Raw genomic sequence first — 24,133 nt, 5'->3', positions numbered from 1 at the left:
ACAAGAACCAAAGAAAATCATAGGCTAGAATTTTTTCATGGCACAAACGTCAGACTTGATAAAAATAACTGGAAACAGACTAATTGTGAAAACTAGATTTAAAAAAACACAAACATATCTTAAGCAAATAAACGATTAAAAAATATTTGCGTCTGACCGAGCGCATTAAATTTGCAACTAACGTGAGCAGAGGAGATAAGGATTCAATGCGTTCAAAGCCTCCACCTCATTCATGTCTCTCAAACATTGCACCAACTTTGCAAACCAACCATCTTTGTGGCTGCCGTTTGATAAAACTTTGTTTTATTAAAACTTCCATTTTAATCATTTGCAAGAATAACATTGAAAATGTGGTAAAAAATTACTGAGACATAATTGTCAAATGAACAGCCCCAAAATTTTTAAAAACGAAACTAACCAACTGATATGAATGATTAGTTTGAAGACGAGATTTCCATTCGTTTTGTTGGAACGGTCAAATAAATCATCAAGCTCTTTTTGGCTAAACAATTAAACTTAAATTACTATTTCTGAATATAAGATGTTAAGCAATCAAAGTTGATTTAACTTTTCTGAATATGAAATATTAATCCCAACTTTTATATGTATATATATATATATATATGTGTGTGTGTGTGTGTGTGTGTGTGTGTGTGTGTGTGTGTGTGTGTGTGTGTGTGTGTGTGTGTGTGTGTTGTGCATGTGCCCAGATGCTCAAATATATATATATATACAGTGATAAAGGAATCAGCAAAGTGGAGTAAAAGCACAGTATACTAATTTATCGAATGATTGTTCGGTTTCTTAATGAAGTGGCAATTGAGTCCGAGGTTCAAAAATCGAAATAGGTCCTCCCCTACACTAGAGAATAAATTGCAAAACTGAACATCATTATAATTTTGATAAAATAAGTAATGACGACAAGAATTAAGTTAAAAATAGTGAAAAATGTATGTAACAATAACTATCCAATGCAAGAAATTTGATAGATTTTATAAATAACTGCATTAATTATGGTCTTTTACAGTGGCGGGTTAATCTTTTTGCCACCTAGAAGCACTCGTAATTTTCCGCCGCAATTTTATAATAATGCTATAATTGGCCGGTCGACGACGAGTTCTTTTAATCCCAGTGAAAAATTAAGGCAATATAACTTCCAAATTATCGATTTATTTATTTACAAAACAATAATTGATTAATTAATTAATAATAAACGTTATTAAATGTTACTAATAACTGTTAATGTCCACAAACTATCTAATTAACGTTCAGAAACTATCGCTTTCGAATAACAGTTCATTAAAGTTTATCGCAAATACAATAAAAAACACAACGCACTCAAATATCAAATGTCGCTTTCAATACTAATCGCTTTCTAATATCAAAATTCAATGACAACGATTCATTATCTCGCAATATCAATATCTCTATATACCCGTTCTACCGACGCTTCTCGAACGTCCCAGATATCTCGCCGCCAGAAGGTTCTAGTTTCACCTCGAACTGTATGCGTTCGTAGCGACACTAACCCTCTAGCGAATATATTTGTGACGATTATAACAATTACCTAAGAAAACTATATTTAAATAAAAGGAATATTTTTAACACATTATTTTTATTTAGAACATTCTTTAATAATATTTATGTAACGCAATATTAGTAAAAAAAATGCATTTGCGTTGAACAGTCCATAAAATAGTTACAACAAAACTTTTCATCAATAATGAAATTGAGATCCAATCCTTACAAAATTGTTTTTTTAATGCAGAGTATTGCAAGGAAGTTCCTTCCAACATTGTTGAACGCAAATAATTTTTAACGCGCTTTAAACGAGAGAAAGACCGCTCGGCTGAACTGTTTGAAAGCAGGAGTACAAGTGTAGGGGAGAGCGGTGCTATATATTACAAGGGTTGAATGTTACAAGTGCGATATCTTCGTTATTAAGAAAATATTTTCAAAAAATTTTTGGGCATATAATCTTTGGTTCAAACTTGACTTTTGGATAAACAAACATCTGACATTTTTTGTTACAGCTTAAAACCATTTTCTTTTTTTTTCGCATCGTTTGGTAAGTTTTAACATTTTGTCTGTTTTTATTAAATTTTAATCAGTATTAATATTTATTTCAAACTAAAGTTACATAAAGCTAATATAACCTTCTAGAACCAAAGTAGTGCAATGTCTACATTTAGTATTATTATACGCACAGCAACTCGTTTTCTTGTCCATTTACACTTTACAGTTACGTAAATCAGTTGAAGTCTTTGTAACTAGATTTTGGTCTTAGGAGGCCAAATAAGACTTTAAATGCAAATAAAAAGATAGGAATTTAAGGTTTCGTCTAAAACATGGAAAACAATGATCTTAATCCATCCGCTGCAAACTCTAACTCCACCGCTGACAAGATTTTAAACTATACAATCGCTTTGAAATTTTCTCGAGTACTGAATTCTATCTCATTGCTTGTTGATTCGTCGTAATTCCGATTCCATTTTTTTCTTAATAGTTGCGCCTTGTTGAATAACGACAGGATTTGTCTATTTGTTGAAGTTAGGCGTTAGATTTGTTCAGACATTCTAAAACAAATCCCAAATAGTTCTAACATATGTCCGGTTTCGAAAAGCTCAAATTATCAATAATTTCTCTAGCCTCAGCAGGACTTCTGGTTTCTGGTTTGAATTTTTTTCCAGATATTGAAGTGACTCAATAACCACACTCCATCCATATATCAATGCTCTAATTGCGTCAACGAGTGCAGACCATTGGGTGTGGAAAGAATTTTTGATTTAATGAGTTAGATCTTTGCTGTGTGTGGTTTTGGAAAACTTCCCACTTGACAGTATAAGCAATGAAAAGTTACAAACGTGTTAGATCAACCAAAAAAAAATGCAAGCTCCTGCACAGGATTCGGCTGCATTTGTCCCAACAATATTAAGTAAGTGAAATGAGCATATAAAACTTGATGATTGACGCTCCGTATTTTAATATTCAAAACCGTTTTGTTTCAAAATTTTCTGTCTTTCAGCAATTTTGCATATTGACTCCCACTTAATGTTTTTCTACCATCACTCATCTTTATTATCTTTTATGAAACTTCAAATAGGGCATTGATATGATAAGATGGCGAATTTTAAAAAAAATTTGATTTATCTAGTTGAATGATTGGCTGATCAGAAAAAATGCAAAAGATAGGAATTTATTCCATTTTTTAAAAGTTTAAATTAATTAAAATTTAAAATTTAAATTATTTTTTTTAGTTAGAGTAGAAATTTCAATAATAATTTTTATTACACTTGAACATTTTTAAATCAATGGTTTTCAAAATTTGCCGCCTCAGGCCATTGCCTGTTGTGCACCACTGGTCTTACCAGCATTTATATATATATATATATATGTGTGTTTGTGTGGGTGCGTGTGTGTGTGTTGGAAGGAGACCATATTTTATACATTATTGTACAAATTTTACCTAATTGTTGGCATTAATCAATTTACAGTTTGTCTTTTCAATTTTCCTTACTGGAATTATATATATTTTTTTAAAGTTTATAAAGTTTTTTTTTTAAATATAAGTTAAAAAACTTTTTACTCTGTCTTTCATAGTATCGAGTTTTTTTTTAAACTTCTGTGTGTATGTATATATGTATATATTAATTTTATATTTTCACATATTAAATAATACTTAATCTATATACAATTTATTTCAAGAATTTACTTTGTCTGACTGAATGGTTAGCTAATAACTTTCCATATCCCATTTATCCTTTGTTTTGTATCAACTTATTTTTTTTCTTTCATATTTTGATCTTATTAACTTATAATTGTTTTTAATGTTAATCTATTATATTTATTTGTGCATAAATTTTGTCTTTCGGTTCTCTTATAATTTATATGACTTGATCTTCAATATTTTATGTTATTCTGTAATTAATTTTATTCAATTTCAATTATTCCTGCAATTTTTTTATAGTTTATTTTATTCTTAATTTTCTTGGTTTTGTTATAATTTATTTGCTTTTTAATCATACTATGATTGACATTGAATTCAATTTATTGTTTCATTTCAAATCTTTAATTTATTACCTCTTTTCCGTTTTTATACATTAACATTTACAATTATTCAGGTCAAATATTTTTGTTCTTCAATTTCAATATATACCTATATGATTGTTTAGGTACTGTTTATATATAATGCTTACATATATATTGGGGATTGTGTGTATGTATGTATTTATTTGGGTGAGTGGGTGTGTGTATGGGAGTATGTGTGTCTATAAATATAAGTAAGTAGTATATGTATGGGTGTGTAAATATGTGTATATTAATTAATTATTATATCATATATTAATTGGTTTTAAACATTATAAATTTTACATATTTTACATATATGCTTATATTAATTGGTTTTATATGTATTCATATATTAATTGGTTTAAACATTATAAATTTTTCATATTTTATAGATGTCTTAAAAAAAGAAAGAAAAATTATTTAATTTACCTTTATTTAATGATATGAATTTATGGATTACTTTTTTGAATGTTGAGGATTCCGCTCAGTTAAGATTTACTCTTTTGGAACGCCCCATTATGTAACAAATTTATTGTTTGTTCATAATAAACGAATAAACGAATTTATATTCTGTCGGTTTAGTTGTAAGTTGGAAAGTAAATACCTGATAACATCTCTGTCATATAATCGTTTCAATAAGTCCTGATATTTCACTTTCTTCAAAACTTTCATGTGTAAAATTGCAATTTCTTTGAAAATTTCTTTATCTTCCATTTCTTTCATGCATAACATTTTGTAAGGTTTATCAAACTCTTGTAAAGATACGAAAAATTAACTGTAAACATTACGACAGACAATGTGGATGAATAAAAAAAAATTTTCCGAAAAGTTATTATTTAACACGAATAAACAACAAACAAATCATCTTAAATAAAAATTACAACTCTTTTTTCCTGAAATTTTATATTCATAATGAATAAAAGGATTCAATTTAACACTCTTCAGTTTTTTATAACAGTTGTTCAAATATAATTAAAAATTATTTGAAGACTTTATATCCTTCTTCTATTTTAATATCTTTCATAATAATTTTTTTTACATATAAATAACTTAGAACCTTCCTCCAACACCACACTTAACCTCAGGAGAGTGTTATGTAATACTCAATAATAAATTTCAGATAATAATACAATACAAAAATGTTTGTAAATGAAGCAACAAGTGAATGAAAAAAAATTTCAAAATTTTTTGGAAAACCTCATACCTTTGCCTGTGCCAAATAAAAGAATAAAAAAATTCAGTTTTGAAACAGAATTATAATAAGCTTACTTTCATGTTGTAGAAAATCTAAGAGTTTTTGAAAAATCTGTTCATTCGCATTCTTTTTCATCCATAAATAAAACTGCTCATTAATGGTTTCTTTATTTTTCAAAATTTTTTCCATATTCCCTTTTAAAAACAATGTTACTATTTATTATTTATAAATATAATTAATAATTTAAGAGACTTTTTTCAAATAGGTATCAATCAATCAATCAAACAAAATAATTTAATTTAATCAAATGGAGAAATATCAGTTGCATAGAATGCTTCCACCTTATTGAAATGAAATAAAAACTTTTGTTTATGGTGGGTAAAAATTGATAATTCAGTGTTTTTGATTTATTTTTAAAATTATAATTAAATTTTTTAAATACAACTTTATGCTTGTCCTTAATATTTATAGCAATAATTAATGTTATTAAATCGAAAATAATTATTTAACAAAAAATCTTCAATTAAATTTTTTAAATACTTTTTCCCAATTCGGTGGCAAAGTGTGGTATGATGAAGTCACATCTCAGCTCATTATCCATGAAAACACTCTCAAATGCTTCAATTAATTTTCTTATATTTTCACTCATCTTTGGCTTTTTATTCAACGGAAATCCAGTAGTATAATTTAATATTAATTTATTTTAAATTAATCTTTTATTAGATAGATGAAAATTTGCTTTGCTACTTCAACAAATTTAGTTAAAACATCTCAATCAATATAAATAATTTCAATTAATTTCAATATGATTATTTTAATTGAATTAAAAATTTTAGTAAAATAAAATGTTTTGTAATTTTTGATTCTTGAAATCAAATGTAATATAAATTGTAAAATAAATTATTAAAAAACCATTTCAACTGCTGGTTTAAAAATAAAAATTAAATTAAAAAAAAGTCTCCTATTAGAAAATCAAAAATTTTTAAATTAATATTTATTTCATTTAATATTAATAATTAATATTAAATAAAAAAAAATGTTAACATATTTATTAAATAAAAAATAATATTAATTTGTAATTAACAACTATACTTTAGCGAACGATCATCTGAGAAATAAAAGTAATCAGCGATACCACAAACAAACTAATTAAATCTATAATGAATAAGGAAATAAATATTAACTCTATTTTATAATTTATATACTTATTAATCTTATTTTGTAAACCAGACGACGCAAGCAAAATTGTCGCTTATTCATAGTTTGGAAATTCCCAGTTTTCTTTTCCATTTGGGATTAGGGTGTGGACGCCACGTAATCGAAAGCGAAAATGAATAATGAGTCGTCAATAATGAATTTTACAATCGAAACCATGGATATAATTATATATATATTATATGTCTGTGCTCGAAAGAGTATACTTAGAATCCTTTATACATAGAATAATTAGAATCAGTATCTTTAAAAAAATGATTTGATGTATTGAAAATGTATATAAAAATAAGTTTTTATTCCAATCCATCAACCAATTAGTTTATAAAGCGCTATGTTCATTAGCGCTCCTCAATAAATTTTGCAAACAGATGCGTTTTGAGATTCGCTTTGAACTTCGTAAGCGATGGAGAAGTAGTCAGAGAAGGAGGTAGAGAATTCCAGAGAAAAGGGCCAGAAAAAGCAAATGCAGATTTAGCAAAAGAGTGTTTGCCGTTTTCGAGTAATTTTCAGTCGTTGACGTGATTGTTCTATAAAACACATTTGCTAAAGAGTAAATAATTTTACGATACATGTTTTGGTAGTGTTTTCATCCAGTAAAACACTACGTACTTTATTTCCCGCCTTGGTAACATATTAATGAGGCTCCAGTTGCAGTTGAAATACTATGATCACTATGGTTGGGGATATTGAACCAAGTTGTTAGGGGCACGTTGAACCGTATTTATATTAGTCTAAAATTTAAAAGTGTGTTTGTTTTTGAAGCAGGATCAATCAGAATGGTCGGCTATTGACATCGAAATACAGTATGAAAACGTTGTGAGCAGTATTTTTAATAAAACTCAGTAAAACATAAGTTTTTACACAGGAAAACACTGTTTTAAGAAGAAAATCGAAATCTACCAAAAATCAACGTGGAAAGAAAAAAAACGCCACCATCCTTATTTTGGACACACGCTCACAAATTTGGCTAGTTTCTTGGCTCTCCCCGTCAAAGTTGTCTAAATTCGTCTCTGGATATAATGCTGGTTACTGAGAGGCCCTAGAGGTGAATTTGTGTCTGTGTCTGAGTGTCTGTCCATGCGACACTTTTCAGATATTGTAAAAAATGCAACGATGCTCAGAATTCTGCATTGTCAAATTTCAGTGTTGGTTGAATTCAGCCAAGAAATGTGTGTCGACTGGTGACAAAGATTGCTTGTTTGCCCTTCTATTGTAAAAAAAACACGCTAGAACTGAATATATTTTTTAGATACGTAATAGACATATTTTTACATAATAATGACTTATTTTAAGAAGTTTTAATGCAATAATAAAAATTTAATGAGTTATGTACTCAAAATTGGTTCATTATGCCCCGGTCCCCCTACTTAGGAAATAATTTAGATTGAGACTTACACATTAATGTGCAAATTTTAAAAATTGACGACTGACCGTAAATAATAAAATATTCAAATAATTTACCAGTTTTTTGACACATTTCAATTTGTGAATAAGCGAAACTTAAAAATACAATTCCCCGGTTTCTGTTCTGAATATTTATTACGCATTAACTTAGAATTTTATTTCATTTTTTATTTAAAGGGAAGCCAAAATAAGTTAATAATATGACTTGCGGATACGCTACCCTTAACTACGACATAGAGTACGTAAATGAAAAAAATTAGTCAGTACTTTGACAAACTTAACATATATTAAAACAAAATAAAATAAAGACAGGTACGGACATAAGGCTTAAATGGTGTTGGGATCTAAGGTGAAAAGCAAATTTGCGAATTTTTTTAAATAAATGTCGCTTATTCAAATTTGATACATTTACGAGGGCAAATTTAAACCATATTGAAGGTCCCGTATGATTTAAAATGGATTAAATTAATTTGAGTCGCGTTTTGTAGTTGTAAAGAGAGGAGTACCTACGTCTTGTGACGTAACGTAAGTCTTAATTAAATTGCTTTAGGTATAAAATTTGAAAATGTTTTTGGAGGGAAATTATTTAAAAAATTAAATACAATTATTGGGCAGAAATAAATATAAAAAAGATTTATGGTCAAAATTTTATGTTTAATAAAATAGGGTTTAGTATGGGAAAGAGGTTTTAGGTAAGAAAGAAGTGATTAACACAAGGCATCTCGATATCATTTTTATCTTGTTTTTTTATATTCCATACTAAGCCGTCCGTCTATTTGGAAAAAGTAACGCGTGTCCTGATATGATACTTTGTCCAGGGCCTGATGAAAGTTTAATCCAACCTTACTGCGCATTCTTTTTTCATTTATAATGCAGTTCTGTTAAACGCTGAGTTGCTTATACGTTAATCCTTACTTCTAAATAAATTTTCGTGCCAGCCACAAATGCTGTACACAACACACACCACACGACGCACATGCACATTACGTATGCACAAGCAAGCACCGCATCATACGCGTATGATGGATGATCTTTGAGTTGAGTCTCGGACAGACAGTGTTAATTCGAACCATGCCATCACGTTATAGTAGCGCGAAACATAGCAACTTTTATCGACTAAGTGAACTCGGTGATCATACTAATTTTTTTTTACAAAGTTGGATGCAGCACGGTATTCTAAGTATATTGGCACGCCATGTTTGGTAATACCTTCTATTCCGATGGGCAGTCGTCTGCTACATTTTCTTATTTTATACATACATTCGTCCATCTTATATTCTACAGCCATAATATGTTATACTGATATCATTCTACCATAGTATTCCTCTCTTCACCACAGACATCGTTGGAAAGCAGAGCAGCAGTGACATCGTGCAATCTTCGTTATGATTGATTGATGCAGAAAGATCCATTGCAAAGTTTTTTACTCGTCAAAAAACAACAGGCATGTGGAATATCTGAAAATTTGCTTTAATAAACTGACTGAAAAACAGAAAACAACAAGTGCGGATCAAAGACAAAAATTCAAATAGGATTAGCGTCACAAGTAGTGTTCCCCAAGGTTTGGTGCTGGGCCCTCTACTATTTTTTATCTACATTAATGATATCGACTCTGGCATAATGTCAAAAATATCAAAATTTGCGGACGACACGAAGCTGTGTACGAGAGTCAACAACGAGGATGATGCGGAAGTAGTAAGACAAGATTTGACAAGACTACACAAATGGTCTAAGATTAGCAAATCCTGTTTAACATAGACAAATGTAAAGTTATGCATATGGGAAGATGAACAAAAACTTTCAATATCAACTGGGCAGTAAGGACCTTCAATCTACAGAAGAAAAAAAGGACCTCAGATTCTCTATTCATAAAAGTACGAAAACATCAAGAAAATGTACTTTGGCAGTAGCCAAAACAAATCAAATAATTGGATGTATTAGAAGAACGGTGGTGAGCAGAGAGAAGTTGATCATTCTAAACTTGTATATAAAACATTACTTCGCCCTCGTCTCGATTACTATTCACAGGTTTGGAGTCCAGATCTGCAAAAGACATACTTGAACGGGTACAGCGTAGAGCAACAAAGATGATTAAAGGTGTTGGAAAACTAGAATATATGGATAGACTGAAAGAATGCGGATTAACAATTATAGAAAGGAAAAAAGATCTGATTCAGACATATAAGATAATAACTGGAAAAGAAGAAACGCCGTTCACCAGGCTCTTTCAACTAAAAAAAGGAAAGAATTAAGAGGTCATAGATATAAACTCTTCAAGAAGACCGAAAATCCAATAACGCAAAGATTCTTCAGCAGCAAGGTGGTAAACTCCTGGAACGAGCTGAACGATGAAATTGTTTCAGTGGATTCAAACAACAATTTTAAAATCAAGCTAGGAGAGTTAGGATACTAGGGCATTTATTTTGTAGGGGTTCTTACACGGATGCTAGTCTACTGAACCACTTTAAACATTGTTATTATTATTATTATTAAAGCAGTACAGAATATAGAATCACATAAATCGTCAGAGCAGTAATGTCGTGGCAATGTTCTCATTTTTAAATCAAGTGCTTCGTTTCAATTCCTAAATGTAATTCAATGCTGACGGATGGAAAAATCAAATCAATTGACTAGTAATTAAATTTTATTTGAAAAAAAATTATGCGCTTATAATGAATATTGTATAATAAACATGAGCCATATAACTATTCTCTGATTGGTCGAAAAATCTCACGCCAGATGACTTGGAAATCTTACGATAACATTAGATGGCACGACAGCTGTTTGACCTACTTTCCATCCGTCCGTTCGTTCATTCATTCATTTGTTCGTCCATATATCCACTTATTTGGGGACCTGTTTTGCTGGGGACGACGCGTCAATCAGGATGAGTTGGTTGGTACTATTATGTTTCTTTCAATTTTTAACCTTTAACGAGGTCCTTGTGTTACGGTTGGTTAAATTTAATAAATTAGCAGAAACGATCATATTTTTATTTATTCATAAAATAAAAAATTTATTGTTATTCATTGTTATTCATATTGTTAATATAATATAAAATATATTATAATCATTTCTATATATATATATATTATTTAATATATATATTCATTCATTTTATAATTTATTTTCATATTTTATATTAAAATATTATATTTATAATAATATAATAAATAAAATTGTTGTTTATTAAATATTTATTTTATTATTATTATGTATTGTTGCAAATTACCAAAAGTAATAAAAAATGAACATAATAAATGTTTATAGTTATTTGTTAATTATTTAAGAATAATTTTAGTGATCATATTAATTAATTGTTAATTATTATTTGCAATAGTAATAATTGAACAATATATGACACACTAATTAATATTAATATTAAATAATTAATTAATATTTGCAATAGTTGAATAATATATTACAATTACATATTGATCAGATATATTGATGTATTATTTCATATCAAACTTCTGCATTATATTGCACTATCTATAAATATATATATAAATAGTACATTATATATATAAATATATTATTTTAATATAATATAAAGTATATTATAATTATTTCTATATATATATTTGATATATTTCACTAGTAACTTATTTCAATTTTTTCATAAATATTTATGATTTAATTTGTTTTGTTGAACCACCCAGTTGCAGCATCTGATTACATTAAGTTTGAAAAGTCGCGGTTGAGAATGTACATACAGTGATCCAGTCAGTATTTCAACAGCATTTCAACAACAACATTTCCAACAACAACAGCATTAACAACAACAACAGCAGCATCATCAACGACAACACATTCAACATTAATGACAACAAAGACCTGCTATGTTATAGTTGTTAAAATTAAAATGAACTGGGAGAATTAGTAATTTACCAAATTCATAAATTAAGAATTGGGTTAGGGTTAAATTCTACACTTCCATTAATATTTAAGACTTCCAAACTCGAGTCTTCATTTGAAAGAAGATTATAGCGCGCTATTGACATTTATCAAAATAACAAAATGAGCTTCCCGACGTTCGTGACGAGGGCTGTGTACCTCTTCTCTGCAGGGATCATCTTCAGTTTGGTCCTGAACCTGCTGCAACTTCAGAGGCAGGCCAACTTCTTCCCTGCATTTTTCAGGGATCGAGATGTCCAGTCGTCGTGGTGGCTGCCTGTGCTCTGCGGTGTCACCGCCGGTTAGTTGGCTGGTTGTTGGTTGGTATGGTTGGTTGGTTGGTTGGTTGGTGGCTAGTTGATTTGTTTTTAATTTGTTGATTGGTTGGTTGGTTGGCTGATGGGCTGGCTGGCTAGCTAACCATCCAACCATCATTTGATGGTTGGATGGTTGATGATCCAGTAATGTTTAATTCAAGTCATGATGAGTTGTTCATTGAATGATGAAATTTCCTCTTTTAACTTTCCAGCTGTGGTCGGCCTGCTCTACCCCTACCTTGACGAACAACTCGGTGAGATGCTTCTTCATAGCATCTAATTATAATTATCTTCGTTGTTATCTATTTAAACGTCAAATGATTGTTTAATGATTGAAATAATAATGAAGCAGTTGCTAATTAGTTGAATGTTGATGATGGTTTGTCCAGGTGAGAGGCGGGCGGAGAAGCAGGAGTGGTCGAGTGTCATGAGGTGTGTCGCCATCTTTGTCGGCATCAATCACGCCAGTGCCGTATGTCTTGCTGTGTTGTTGTTGGTGTTGGGTTGTTGTTGAATGACTTACATAAGGTGCATAGACAACATAATGTATTTATATATATGTGTGTGTATGTGTGCGTATGTGTGCTTGTTGATGTTGTTGCTGATGTTGTTGCTGATGTTGTGTTGTTGTATTGTTGTGATTATTTGCTATTGTTGTTATATTGTTGTTTTATTGCTGTTGTTTGTGTTGTTGATTGTGTTGTAGTTGTTGGTGTTATCCATATATCCATCCATTTATATCCATGTATATCCGTTTGAGTTATTTTGTCTATGTTTGCACATCAGGTCGTTGTCAAATATGTTTAATAGTTTTGTTTATGGTTTTATATATCATTTCATCACATCAACCAGTCACTCCCATAATCATTTGATGATGCCATCATTTTGTTATCAATCACATTATCTTCTTGTCTGTCTCAATCGTGCTAACCAATCGTGCTATCTCATTCTCATTGACCAGCCAATCGTATTGCCGTCTTTTTGTCATTAACCAATCATTCACGTTATCTCTTTGACATCAACCGACCAATCAGAAAATCGACTTCAGCAGCAACCTCCAACTAACCTTGACATTGACTGCCCTGTCAGTTGGTCTGTGGTGGTTGTTTGATGGGTCGAGGGGTGGTCTCATGTTGGGCATCATCATGGCCGCCATCGCCAGCGTAGTCTGCCACTTGCTCATCTACCACGGCATCTATCGGTCAGTCTGTTGTGTTAGTTGTTGTTGTTGTTGTTGTTGGTGGTGGTGTTGTGCTTGTTGTTGTTGTTGTCGGTGGTGGTGTTGTGGTCCTGGTATTTTTGCTGTCGGTGCAGTTTCATTCATCTTTGTTGTTGTAATGACCACCATTGTGCTTATTAAATTCTTTCCTCGTGGCTAGTTTCTATCTTTATGTTGTTTCTTGCTATTGTTATTCTAATTGTTAGCCAATAATCTGATTTCATGAACGCAGCTTTCATCAACCACTCAATCACCAACCAATCACCATGCAACGAACCAACTACTCAATCAACAACCAATCACCAATCAACCCTGATCCTAATCAACCAACTAACCAACAAATCACCATCCACCACTCAACCAATCACCGACGACAGATACACGTCACCTGACTTCACCTACCTACAATCCTGGCTACCATGCATCTTCTTCTCAGGGGGAGTCACCATCGGAAACATTGGCAGACAACTTGCTCAGGTGCTGAAAATTAACATAAATTATTAATTTATTCATATCGTTTTGAATGTATTGTTAATTAATTTGCATCCTAGTTAAATAGTATTAACATAATTTCTTCGTTCATTTCTTCATTTTGTTTTGTTTTTTACAGTGTGAGCAAAAGGATGAGGATTATTTATCAGGCTGTCAAAAATTCCACTTGACCAAAGAGCATCGTGATTAGTTGGCCTTCACCTTCATCACTATTCAACAAATAGTGACAAATAACATATAGTGGAAAAGTTGACCCTCATTCATTGGTCGACCATCATTAATATTTATATTCACCTCAGCTGTTTATATAGCTCATCACCAAGCTCATAATCATAAAATATTAATTATTAACCCGTCTATTAATATTTCATTAATGTCGTACTGGCATTATAGTTACTTTATTCATCTATTCTTATTTATTAATTTATTTATATCTATATTTTTTCCATTTATCAATATTTTTATATTTTCTTTTACTGTAGTAGAAGTATTGGTAGTAGTAATTTTTGTTGTAGTATTGTTTGTTTCATTATTATTTATCTTGCTTTCATTTCACTGTAGGGTTATTTTTCATTTGGTTCTCTTCGTCATTTAGATTATTATTGTTATTATTATTGTTATTCACCCGTCTGGTTCACAGCAGCCAAGGTTGAACATGCACTTGCAGATGCTTCTCTCGTAAAAAATTGTGCATCTTCTCATTTACTAATCACCAACAGTATATACTTATAGTTATATATATATATATATATATATATATATATATATATATATATAGCTTATAATATTTATGTGTGCATGCGTTATTCCACAAGTAGTAGTCATTTATTAATGAAGAGATGCAATACAAATCCTACCTGAGTGTACTCTATTGTACTGCATTGCATTGCTTCGTACTGTATTGTAGCGTTTTCTATTGCATTTTATTATACTGTATTATATCGGGTTGTATGGTGTGGTGTTGTGTTGTTTGTTGTATTATACTGGCTTGCATTTTATTTTCATTTTTATCAAACTTCTTACGAGTAGTGTTCAGAAGCTGTGTGCAGAGACCAACAATGAGGAAGATGCGGAAGTGTTAAGACAGGATTTGGCGACATTGTGCAAGTGGTCTGAAGATTGACAAATGTTTTTTAATATAGATAAATGTAAAGTTATGCAAATGGGAGGAAAGAACAAGGGCTTTCAATATCAGTTGGCCAATCGGGAACTACGATCGACCGAAGGAGAAAGGATCACGGCAGTCACTATAAACCATGTTATGTTATTTATGTTTTGCCAAAATGTACATATTAATTCATACAGTCATTGTATTGTGCACGTTTGTATTGCAGTTTGTAAGTAGATGTATCTCTGTACGTTTGTGTGGATGTTTCATGTGTGTGGCGGTGGTTTGTGTGCGTGTGTTTGTGTGTGGGGTGTGTGTTTGGGCTCCTGTGTTAATATTCGCTGTGTGCATAGATTTCGAAGCATACTTTTTTTATCTGTGTTCGTTTGTGCAAAATTTATTTATTGAGCTCTCTTGTTATTATTCTTATGTGTATAGTTTATTTTAAATTTGATCAACTTTAAATAATGCCTTGCTCTAACAAAATTCTAACTCCTATTCGATATGTCATATTTGTAAAAAAAATTATCATTAATGTTATTGTTATCAATTATCATTATTGTTATTATTATTGTTATAAATTTATTATTGTTATAAATTTATTATTGTTATAAATTATTATTGTTATAAATTATTGTTATTATTATAAATTATATTTCCTTCATCTGTTAATGAATCTCCGAATGAATTTATTGTTATCGCATTTGCATTGTTATCTCGTCTCTACGATGTTGTCCAGTTCACTACGTGTGCATGCCATCGATCCAGTGGCTATTCTCGTTGCGTCACTCGGTTTGCTTCTGGGTTTCCATTTATCATTATATTAAGCTATCATCACTGCTAAAATGATTAATATTGTCATTGATATGATTAATTGGTCGTTTATTCGTTTATTGATTTGTATAGCGTACAATGATATGCTGCTGGTGATTAGGATGATGAAGATGAGGAAGAATGATACCTGCTTGAAATGGTATAAAATATTTGCAGACACTTTTAAACATTCTGCGAGTTTTTGCACACTCGCTCACACGCACACAACACAACCATATATTAAACATTCTCAGTGAAAAACAATGGTGTGACATAATTGCACCCAACCCATGAAGGATACATGTTCATTAATTTATTCATATAATGTCACCATTTTCCAGTCTATAGCCATCAGTCTTGTAGTTTCGTTTTAAATTTATTTTTCGTTGTTAGTTAACTGAAGCTACACGTTGTTTACCCTCAATGTTTTTCATCTCCTTTAGATTTTTCTACCTACACGATATTAAGATAACAACACGCAGCAGAGTTGTTACAACATTAGGTAGATTTTTAGCGTTCCTGACATTTGCAGGTGCTTCCTCCTTTTTTTATTTCAATTGTCCTTTGAGTTTGGCGTCAGTGAATGAGCTTTAGAAACTGTTTGCAATCTTGCCATGAAGATGATTCTTGAGGTTCATTTGATTCGCTATATTTAATTTAATTTTTGCGGGCATTAGCAAATGTGCTCCTTTTTATCCAAAACTCTGTGCAATCGAGTAACATGTGCATGAAGAGTTTTTTTGTTTCTGTTTATCCTCAAGCAAGCAGTGATAGATTTGCTGAGTGAATAAATGATTGATTGGTTAGTTAACTGAATGATTGATTGGTGGGTTGTCTGACATGATATTGAATGATTAAATGATATTGATTGGTTGACCAATATTGTGATAGAAACCCGATGAACACCTAATGTTTGCATCATCTTCTTCATTGTGTTTAGTTAAAATTATTCGCTTGTAAATTTTGGTTTTTAGTTTGTTTTTTCTTCAACGGAATGATTTCTTTTACATTTTGTGTTTTAATGTTGTTGCATATTACATTATTACACACAAAAGGATAATCTTTGTTACTTTCTGTGTTCAGATGACCACGTTCGCTCCCATGCAGCTGTACTGTTAAAACTAATTCAGGCAATCGCATTCGTTTCTTCAGTTATCACTGATTTTTAATTAAAAATTATTCATAAATTTTATTTTGCGAATGTTTAACCCTGTAAATATGATTGGTGAGGACCTATCAACTAGGAATGTTTGGAAATTATTTCACCATTATTCCCCGATATTACATTTTCTAAACATTATGTATTATTCAACCAATATGATTTATAAATTTAAGAAGAAACAGTTGTTACATTTTAATAAAAATTTGGTGCAATATAAATAAACATTAAAAAAAATGATTTTATTATTCGGACCCCGTTTACTTCGACCACTCCGATGAAGATAAGAGTTCCGCACCATTCCTGACGAGAACGGAGATTGAATTGTAAATTTCTTTCAACATTCGTCGAGGTTGGACGCATTTTATATGCTCCGTGCTTCGCTCACAAATTCATATAAAATATCGATTTTTTTCTAAACTTATCGGATAAATTGGCTGCAGGTGTTGTGACGTTGTCAGAGGTTATTTTGTTTTTTTCGAAAGTGGAGTTTTTGAATTGATTTTGATTTTTCCGTATATTTCTAATTACTTTACAAATTCAAATAAAGTGTAAAGGATAGTTCAAAATTGTGTGCGTGTTGTATCTGTTGCTAGTCAACAATAAAAGTATACTATTTTTTTTTTGTTGGAACGGCTTTAATAGTTTGTATATTGGTTGTACAATATAGTGGACTGTGTGTGTATAACATTATCTCTGTTGTCAAACAACAGTAGAAGTGTATCGCATATCTATCACATATTGCATATCCAGGTAGATGGTTACATTTATTTTCCAATAAATAATAGTGTTTTATATCAAATATTTCATCATTTACTTTCTAATTTCATTAAATTTCATTGCATACCTCAAATAAATTCCATTCCATTCTTACCTCAACTTTCTCTGTGTCATGGTTGACAATTCACAATATATTATATAACAAGTTCCAATTTTGCATTTAGGTTGCTATTGTCTCTCCTTTTGTCCCTCTTGTAAGAGGAAATGCCAGGAAAGGCGACAAAAGAGAAATGTATGCACTGTAATAAGGCGGCGGCCAAGGAATTGTTGGCATGCAAGGTCTGTAGCCAATGTTGCCATTTCAAATGTATTGGCATTACTGATGCTTCATACAAGGAGATAAATGCAATCGAAGGTTGTTTTTGGTGCTGTGAAACCTGCGTTGCTGTCTTGATTTCAGGCATTTTGAGGCTCTGTTTGACAAAATTAAAATAATAGATGACAAATTAAACGAAATGAAAGAAGATAATAATGACAGATGTAAGAGCTTTGAAATTTTATTGAAAGATATAGTGAATGAGCAAGACAAAAAAATAGAAAATCTAGAGAAAATTATTAATCAGCATGACAGTAAAAATAATGATATATTGGACACATTAGTAAATAACATAGACACCATAGTGGATGGCAATAAACAAAAAATCCGGTTGCAGCAAATCGGAAATATGACAAACTCAGATACCTTCACTGAAACTAAAAGTACTAAAACCGTAAAAAACATTTACTCAGACACAAAAAATCCCAATTCAACGGAGTTTACGCTGCACCACAATAGAAAATATATTAAGAGTGCAAAAAAAATAAACCCGGCAAATACCGCCCGGCCATTGTACTCCGGGGTCCTTCAAAAGGATGTTAAGGTTGTTTATGGAGCAAATAAGGTTTGTGAACTGAGGGCAGCACCTAAGCCGGTTGAAAGATCTGTTTTATATCTTGGGAGAATGAGCCCAGATATAGATGATGCTCAGATATTAAATTATCTGAAAAAAGTGGCATATCAGCAATTAAAATTTACCCCGTAATTAATAAAAACATTGAAAATATTTTAGCAAAATCATTTAAAATAATTATTAAGAAAACCGATTATTCAAAAATTATTAGTGACCCCATGCTTTGGCCTGAGGGTACTGTCATCAAAGACTGGATTTTTAATCAGTCAGATTCACAAACCAATAGGTGTCTCAAAACAATAATCTCTTCAAGACGACAGATACAGACCCAAATGTCCTATTAGCGAACAAAACACCATCATCTAAGGAAGTTGTTGAACAAATTGTTCAGTCGGAAGACTTGAGTTCAGCTCAACAGTTGAATGACATAAGTGAACGTTTCGAAAAGATAGCTATTACAAATTATTAAAATGGCTGTCAAAAACATTAAACTACCTTTAAACTTTTATATTAATCGTTTTATGAACAAAATTTTTCGGGACATGAAGGGCGAACTATTTGATAATTTCCAAAGGTCATTCTATCAATGCAGCCGATTTGATCCAGACGGAATCAAAACGTCTTTGCCTATTGCACACCTGAGTCATAATTTTAGGGTTCTAAGTTTGAATTGTCGTAGCATTTGTAACAAAATGGATCAATTGCAGATGTTAATTGATGAGATCGGATTTAAATTTGATGTTGTTTGTTTGACTGAGACGTGATTGAACGACAAAAATGATACCATGATTGCTATTAAAAATTACAACTTTATAAATATAAATAGAAAGCAGAAAATCGGTGGAGGTGTTGCATTTTTTGTCAAAAACACGTTAAACTATTTATTAAGAAATTATATTACATTCGAAGATAATTTAACCTATGAAACTGTTTCCATTGAGATTATATTAAGCAAAAAGCAATCAAACATACTCTTTATAAACATTTATAGGCCTCTTTCTTCTAACGTTGCTATTTTTCTAGAGCAATTGGAAACTTTACTAAGCAAAATAAACAATGAAAAAATAATAATATATTTGACTGGAGATATAAATATTGATCTGTCAATTGATTCATTGTCCAGTCGTCAGTTATTGAATCTCATGGCCTCTTTCTCTCTATATATCCAACTGTAAATGTTCCCACGAGAACAACATCAGCATCCTCCACAATAGTAGATGTTATATTTACTAATTGTTTGGGTGGTTTTTGCAGTGATGTGGTGGTATCTGATATCTCAGATCACTCCCCCTTGTTTATCACTTTCTCTTCGTCAAAAGACGATTGCAACGAAAATAAATTTTCATTTTTCAACACATGCGCAAGGAATTCAGATAAGTTAAGCGATGCACTGACTGCTTATGACTGGTCTGATGTGCTTCTAGAAAATGATTGTCAGATGGCGTTCAGAAAATTTTTCAAAATTTTCGATGAACTATTTTGTCGGTCATGTCCATTTACTACTAAAAAACAAAAAAATTTCAAAAATTCATATCAACCATGGATGACAATACAAATTTAAAAAAACTCGTTAGAAAGAAAAACGAGCTATATAAAAAATTTAAAAATAATGAAACATGAAAATAAAACTAAATATTGTAAAGTTAAAAATGAAGTCAACAAGATTATTCTAGCATCAAAAATGAATTACTATAATAATATGTTTGGCAGGCCTGATACTAATAGTAAAGATAAATGGAAAGCTATTAACTCGCTTATGAATAAAATGGTTAAATCTCAAAGCTTCACATTATTAAAAGACGAATCCATTGTCAAGGATCCGCTTGAAATTGCCAACATCTTTAATAATTATTTTATTGATTTGTTTAGTAAAAGTTTGCCGACAAACAATAATTTCCATGCTTTTTTGAAAAATGGAGTCTCCTCCTCTATTTACTTAATGCCAACCTGTCCGGCTGAAATATTTAACATTGTTAGATCGTTATCTAACTCTTCTTGTTTAGATCACTATAAATTTTCAAACAAAATCTTTAAAATATATAATCATTCTATTTTGCCTATATTGTTACAATTTGTTTAATTTTCCATTTTCCACCGGATTTTTTCCAGACGGCTTTAAGATTGCGAGGGTTGTTCCTGTTTATAAGTCTGGGTCACACAATAACGTTAAAAATTATAGACCAATTAGTATATTAAGTTGTATCTCAAAGGTGTTGGAAAAGGTTGTCGAGATAAGACCCGAGTCTTTTATGAGTGCCAATAATGTTTTAACAAATGACCAATTTGGTTTTCGAAAGAATTGTTCCACAGAAGACGCACTCATAAGGCTTTTTAATGAAATTGTTTTTAAATATGATGCTGGTCATGTTATTTCGATTGTGTTTTTAGATTTCTCAAAAGCGTTTGATTCCGTTCCACATGATATATTGTTGTTTAAATTGGAACATTACGGAATCAGAGGACATGCACTGAAGTAGTTCAGTAGTTACCTCGCAAATAGATTTCAATACGTTTCAATAAACCATTGTAACTCAGATACTCGTCGGGTGGTAAGTGGTGTGACACAGGGGAATATTCTAGGTCCAAAATTATTTATCCTGTTTATCAATAATATCGTCAATACAACCGAAATCTCTAATTTCATTGTTTATGCAGACGACACTACAATGGTCACTACTTCTAGGGATATAAATAATTTGAATGTTTGTACAAATAATTGTTTAGAAAAATTGCACACATAGTCTATTTATAATAAAATTAATATAAATATTACAAAAACCAAGTATATGATTTTTAAAAGATTGAACTGTAACGATGAAGAATTTGTTTTAAAGATAGGTGACAGTGTAATTGACAGAATTGAAGATTTTAAATTATTTGGAATTATAATAGATCGGAAATTAATTTTTATAAAACATATTGATTTCATCATGCAAAAAATAAATAGAAATTTGGGAATAATGAACAGACTAAAATATATTCTACCAAAAAAAATTTTAATTTTAATGTTATCACGCTTTTATATATCCACATCTATACTATGGAAATCTAATATGGGGTAACACTTTCAAGACGTATTTGGAAATTTTATTTAATGTCTGAAGAAAAGCACTAAAAATTATAAATTTTAAAAACGATATAGATAAAAAAGACCTTTTCAATAAATTTAAGATTCTATCGATATTTGAAATGAATTATCTTAAATGCTGTTGTTTTATTTTTCGATTTCTTAATAGTGCTATAAGACCATCAGACAATTACCTACATGATTCATTTAAATATGAAATCAAGGCAAGACCACCGAGTTCAAATTTTGAAAAAATTAAAAGAATCTATTGTTAAAACCAAACTACTCAATAGAAATATATGTTTTTATGGGGTATATAAATGGAACAGGCTACCAAATTTTATAAGAACTTGTACCGTTTATCGACCATTTAAATATAAATTAAAAAATTTTCTTTTATGTTCATCTTAATTAATTTTATTTAGTATACAATATTGTTTTATTGTTTTTTCTTGTTTATACACATTTTTTTGATATTATATTTTGGTTTTATATTTTGGTTTTATATTTAAGGTAATTCTAATTTATTTAATTCATTTTATTTGAATTTCTTTCTTTTCGTGATAAAATTTTTTCTTTCTCGTTGCAACAAGTTTAATTTTATGCATATCTTTTAATTCTAAAATTTTGTAACAATACTAATTAGTTTTTAAAAATTGATACTGACGTTTGAGAACATTAATGTGTTTTATTAATTTTTGTGGGGTTCCTTGTTATTTGGAATTTTGGTTTCTTTTGGTTTATTTCATGTGTTTTCATGAAATAAATTTGTTTAAAAAATATTATAATTCGAAAGAACAACTTGAAGAAACTATGCATGGAAATAAATGTAGATGGTGTTCGTCGATCCAATTAAGTTTGAAATATACGAGAGGGGCCAGCTGTGGAGACAAACAGGCGGGACACGTGCGCTTATTTGCTTTACAGTTATATAATAAATCATTATGAGTAGGATGTAAATCTTTTCAGACACACATGTAAGATGCGTCAAAAATTTTGAAAAAGTTTCTACTATAATATTTTAAAGAAATCAACCGGACCTGCGTGTAATTCCATGCTGCCAAATGCATTGAACCATCGAATGAAGAGCATAACCGGAAAAAATTAGGGACTTCGGTTTTCAACGCAATAATAAATTGATAACTCGTTTGAATGACATTTAAAACATACTGCGTCATCAAAGTTGTTTTCGGCTCACATTCATCAAGCAGTTCACAAATTTTGGCAAATAAAATTAAAAGACGTAGAAGTTTCCATCAAATCATCAATAAGATGTGGTGCGTCCGACGTTGTCGACCACCAGAAAACGATCAACACCGATCCTGTTTTCTTTGTTTTGTAAAGAGAATTCTAGTGTAAAATCCTATGAGATCAACCGTCAACTTTATTTTGCATTTGCGCTGACAGCAAATTTACTGATTCGATCGTCAGGGAGGGAAATTTAGCAGTAGCAACAATCCAAGAGCCTGAAAAGGGAAAAGATGACAGAAGCCTATTTATTTAATTTTATTTAACAGTACATTTATGATATAGGATGGTTAGAATTTGATGACATTTGAATTTTGATGTTTTCTTTATATTGTGTGAGAGCGCATGTAATAGCAAAATATTGTGACGGGTGCTATACAAATGTTTAGATAATAATGACAACTGCATGCTCCACGATTGTTTCTTCATCATTGTTACTCGCCGGTGGAAATTATTGTATTTCATAGCGTAAAATGAAAACTCTGTAATTGTTTTTCTTGTTGTTCTTAGTAATGCTACTTCTAACTCCCATGCTCTTACTTTTGGGGTACCTCAAAGATATATCCTTGGCCCTCTTCTATTTATAATCTATAGGCTACTTCTGAACTACCTCGTATTGTTAAAACTTTTTCTTTTACTAGTCAACTATATGCTGACGATTCCATATTTACCCTTATTTTCATCCATCTAATCTCAAAGGTGTTCTTTATAACTTATCTCTATGACTCGCCTGGCGTGACTCTATGTGTCTTAAACTAAATACATTTAAGTTTGAATTAATATGTTTTAATAAATCTATACACCCTATTACTATTCCTTTTATTATCTTACCTGATTCTAAAACTCTTGATGTCTCTCACAAGTTTCGTAGTCTAGGAGGCTTTATCTTTGATTCTAGCCCATTTCTTTCTTCTCAGATTAATATTGTTAAAAGTTTTTACTTCCATCTACGTAGAATAAAAAAAACGTTTGCCTTGTTTTGACGATCCCATTCCTTTCTTACTTGTTTCTTCATTAGTTTTATCTAAGTTTGATTATTGTAACTCGCTTTACCACGGTCTGCCTGATTCTACACTCTATCCTTTAAATGAAGCTTTTAACTCCGCGGCTCGTCTAGTTGCTCATAGCCCCTGTCTTCTCTCATACATATCCCTACCTTGTTTTCTTGCACTGGCTACCTATAAAATAATCTTTAATATTTGCACATTAACATACAAGTCTCCTTCTAAATTATTTCACTAAGTAAAGTACTTAACAGATA

General features: G+C 30.7%; 3 protein-coding genes across 3 annotated transcripts; 2 read left to right on the top strand and 1 right to left on the bottom strand.

Annotated features, from left to right (window-relative positions):
* Positions 1–1,405: 1,405 nt before the first annotated feature.
* HELRODRAFT_178540 (hypothetical protein) lies at positions 1,406–5,912 on the bottom strand (the record flags this gene model as incomplete). Its single annotated transcript, XM_009026624.1, has 5 exons — positions 1,406–1,532; positions 1,992–2,087; positions 4,673–4,820; positions 5,338–5,457; positions 5,804–5,912. The coding sequence occupies 5 exons, from the start codon at positions 5,910–5,912 to the stop codon at positions 1,406–1,408; spliced, it is 600 nt and encodes a 199-aa protein (XP_009024872.1).
* A 4,830-nt stretch (positions 5,913–10,742) lies between these two features.
* On the top strand, positions 10,743–14,463 carry HELRODRAFT_114397 (hypothetical protein). The gene is made up of 9 exons (XM_009026623.1): positions 10,743–10,769; positions 11,545–11,639; positions 11,705–12,080; positions 12,309–12,350; positions 12,486–12,568; positions 13,131–13,297; positions 13,693–13,792; positions 13,926–14,030; positions 14,056–14,463. The coding sequence occupies exons 3-8, from the start codon at positions 11,903–11,905 to the stop codon at positions 13,995–13,997; spliced, it is 642 nt and encodes a 213-aa protein (XP_009024871.1). The 5' UTR covers positions 10,743–10,769; positions 11,545–11,639; positions 11,705–11,902; the 3' UTR covers positions 13,998–14,030; positions 14,056–14,463.
* Positions 14,464–17,871: 3,408 nt separating this feature from the next.
* On the top strand, positions 17,872–19,026 carry HELRODRAFT_178538 (hypothetical protein; the record flags this gene model as incomplete). The annotated part of the gene is made up of 3 exons (XM_009026622.1): positions 17,872–18,022; positions 18,130–18,366; positions 18,878–19,026. 3 exons carry the CDS (start codon positions 17,872–17,874, stop codon positions 19,024–19,026), a joined length of 537 nt encoding a protein of 178 aa, XP_009024870.1.
* Between the last annotated feature and the right edge of the window lie 5,107 nt (positions 19,027–24,133).

The sequence above is a fragment of the Helobdella robusta genome (genome assembly GCF_000326865.2).
Source record: "Helobdella robusta unplaced genomic scaffold HELROscaffold_48, whole genome shotgun sequence".
NCBI lineage: Eukaryota > Metazoa > Annelida > Clitellata > Rhynchobdellida > Glossiphoniidae > Helobdella > Helobdella robusta.
Note: the sequence above shows the minus strand (reverse complement) of the source record. Positions and strands in the feature narration are given on the sequence as shown.